Here is a 3,336-nt window from a genome sequence, read left to right as displayed (position 1 = left end):
TTGGAGCACACCCTCCGGTCCCCCTTTTTGAACAGGGGGACCACCACCCCAGTCTGCCAATCCAGGGGAACTGCCCCCGATGTCCATGCGATATTGCTTGGACATTGTAATTGTGACATTTGCAATATTAATGAGCAACATTTTGTTATCCTGCCAAGGGCCCATACTGCTGGAAGAGCCTCCATGCTTTTAATGCAATAATAAATGATAATGGTAAGTTTTCATATTTACTGACTTGTCTTAATTCTTTATTTGTTTATGTCTTATTCTTTCAATTACAGTTTAAAATGAACATGTAAAGTGTCAACAGCTAAAACTAAAGTTTTGAATATAAAGGAGCAGTTTGAAGAAAAAAAAATCTCACATAGTGTAACCCTTCTCCAAAAATTAATCTACTACACCACAAGCAACCAAGGAGCAATCAGCCATTCATATAGACACATCTTCAAACACAAAACAGGCAACAAGTATTATAAAGACAATAAAGAAAACAAAAACAAAAAACATTTTGGTAATACAACAGGCATTGTATTACCAAGGCGTCCGTCTGATTTCAGATCTCACAAATCCCGTCACTCGAGGCCTGCCTATCCTGAGTCTAATTCTGCTTGCAGTTTCTTCCTGTTAAAAGACAGTCATTGTTTTCCACTGCTGTCCTGCACTTCCTTACAACTGAGAATTTCAATTAGCAAGGATTCAAATAGCTTTACAACAAATAATCTCTGTGGAAAGATGGTTTCCATCTGGAAAGAAAGTATGACATTTCTGTTTTAAAAATATGTGAGTGTGGAGACATTGGAACTCTTATTTATTTTATCAATCTGAAACCCTAGAACATTGGGCTACTTTTCACTCAATAAGTTCAACCAGCTGTCATAGTCGTGAATAACTAGGTGCTGTCTAACTTAAACTTATGAGCAAACTCAGAAACTGCTTAAAATGCTACAAAAGTAATTTAGTTTGCATCCAGAATTATCTGATTGGTGGAACCAGATGTAGGGATGGAATCTACAAACTGGTTGAAATTGAAGAAATGCAATTACAAGCATCCGACTTGACAGGCATCCAGTAGACATAATACTAGACCTGAAGAAATTAAACATGTTGGAACTAAGTAGGCGTGCACAGCTAGCAACCAAAGTAGTGTCTTCACTCTATATATCTGGAAAAGGCAGGAGTTAGCCAAACTCTAGGGTTGATTTGTTTCTTAGAAATTGCCACAATCATTTTTACCTGATGCGTCCTCCACTTCAAAGTCACTATCATCTGAACTGTCATAGTCCAAGGCATCTAAGAGAGAGGCAGCTAGTGGCTTCACTTGACGTCTCTTCAGACTTCGGTCCACTGATAAACAGTCACAAAGAAAAACAAACAGAAGAATACATGTTTGAATGAACAGATATTATCATGACAAAATTATTAGTAGAATCAAATTCAATGTAGAATAAGGCCAGAGTAAAAGAAGGCAGATGTGAGCTAATATGTGCTGTTGATTCTAGCCAGATGTTCAAACACAATCACTATGTAGGCATTTAGAATTTCTTTGTTTATTTCGTAACTTAATAGAATTGTCTACCAGAAATTATTTTTCAAAGCTTTACAGTTTGTTAAAAAACGTGAACAAAAATAAAAGCATAATACAACATCTCTCACTTTGAACTGCCTTATTGCCAAAAAGTGCTAGAGAAATAAAACGTCTTCTTCTTCTCAGTGTTAGCAGTAACTTTAACTTGTATTATTCTTTGCATTTTTCAATATTTTTATATCTTTTTTTACAAGATCTTGATCATTCTGGTAGCAAGTGTTCACAAGACATTTTTTCCAAGCCACGTCTTTGAAGGACAAATCGAAGTCAAGTTTCTGACGAACATTTTCTCATCACTGTGAGTTAAGCTTCTAAACTTGTACTGTTTGTCAGGTCTAAATTATTACATGAACATTAAATAATTATCTTTCAGTCTTTTCAAATGTATTAACTGTAATTTTTTATTCATTCAACCTTTAATTTACCATCCAAAACTTTGGAAAGACTATTTTGGTTTTTATTAGTTGCAATCCATAATCAACAAAGAAACGGAAATATTTGATATGTCACCCAATATGTAATGAAGCTATACGTTCACATTTTCAAATTAAATAACTTTTCAATGACAATGCAATATTGTTATTTTTTTTATTCTTTATGGACAATGATCCCCAGTTTGCACTTGTGAGCCACCAGCAATGTTATTTTTATTAAGCCTATCATGTTTTGCATTTCTGACATTGCATTTATGCAGTTTAAAGTTGGCACTTATACTGCCAAACGTACAAAGCTACCCGACCTGACTGGCATGTTGTCCATTTAAATACCAACCTGAATTTTAATAAAAGTTCATTTGTAAGCCATAAACAGCCTCTGAATTAAAATAATTTCGCAATTCATTAATAGAAGTCACCAACCAAATGGAGAGCACCGCTATGAACCTGCCGCTAATTTAGATCCTACTGGTCGAACTTTTTTGTCTGAAAACCACACCAACTGTCTTTCAGCAGAAAACCTTCAGTGTTGACTGGCTAACTAGCATATCCTCAGTGACACTTTTATGGTAGCAGCGTCTTTTAGCTGGCTAACTGTCATTAGCATTAGTGACCAACTGCGGCGACTCAACGGAAATAGTCAAAATGCCTCGCTTGGAGCCAAACCCCAATGCAGTAGCGAATGTTAACAACCTGGTTTCACCAGCAAATACACAAAATAATGTTTCACTGAGTAGCATTTGCATCTTGAACAGCACAGTCGTGCTAACCACGTAGCATTCCAGGCTAGCATGGGTGCAGCTTAATGCTATTATTTCGCTTCCGTTACCTTAACAAATCAAGTCGTTCTGAACACAAAGTCGAGTTAAAAAAAGACAATAATAACAAAAAGGATAAAACTCACTTTGAACTCCGTTTAATAAAGCGACCAGGCTCTCCTCAACAGCATGTCCTGTGGACAATGGTGTATACCGAAGTGACGTTGTTAGGATGTGATGTTGTTGCCATGGGTACAGTAGGGGGAGAATCACGATCAAATACGTCTTCACAGCATACGCTTGGATATTTCATACTAAGGTGCTGATAATGATAGCATCTAACCTGAGATAAACTCGGGACATGATAAAATTGTTTGTTTTTTACTTCATAAAATTTCAAATTGAGTAAATAACCCGGAAGCAGAAGCGTTATCCTGTGTTGACGAGGTCATTACAGAGGAGAAAATGGGTGAACCACAGCAGGGTTTAGCGCGTTTTATTCCCTTAATCAGTCGGAAAAATTACGGGCTTATAGAGAAAAGATTAACTAAACAATTAT

At 36.4% G+C, this 3,336-nt stretch overlaps 1 protein-coding gene across 3 annotated transcripts in view; it reads right to left on the bottom strand.

The window, feature by feature from the left end:
• The window catches only part of phf14 (PHD finger protein 14), a 107,481-nt gene extending 104,348 nt beyond the window's left edge, over positions 1–3,133 (bottom strand). The window contains exons 1-2 of one of the 3 annotated variants that reach the window (XM_008421223.2): positions 2,924–3,133; positions 1,234–1,344 (exon numbers count right to left, since the gene is read on the bottom strand). In XM_008421223.2, the coding sequence (XP_008419445.1) occupies positions 1,234–1,344; position 2,924 (112 nt within the window). In that variant the 5' untranslated portion in view covers positions 2,925–3,133. The remainder of the gene's footprint in view (positions 1–1,233; positions 1,345–2,923) is intronic. The other 2 variants (XM_008421225.2, XM_008421224.2) reach the window with 2 other exon arrangements.
• Between the last annotated feature and the right edge of the window lie 203 nt (positions 3,134–3,336).

Source organism: Poecilia reticulata, linkage group LG11 (genome assembly GCF_000633615.1).
Source record: "Poecilia reticulata strain Guanapo linkage group LG11, Guppy_female_1.0+MT, whole genome shotgun sequence".
Lineage (NCBI taxonomy): Eukaryota > Metazoa > Chordata > Actinopteri > Cyprinodontiformes > Poeciliidae > Poecilia > Poecilia reticulata.
The sequence above is the reverse complement of the archived record's forward strand: the minus strand, read 5'-3'. Positions and strand labels throughout refer to the sequence as shown.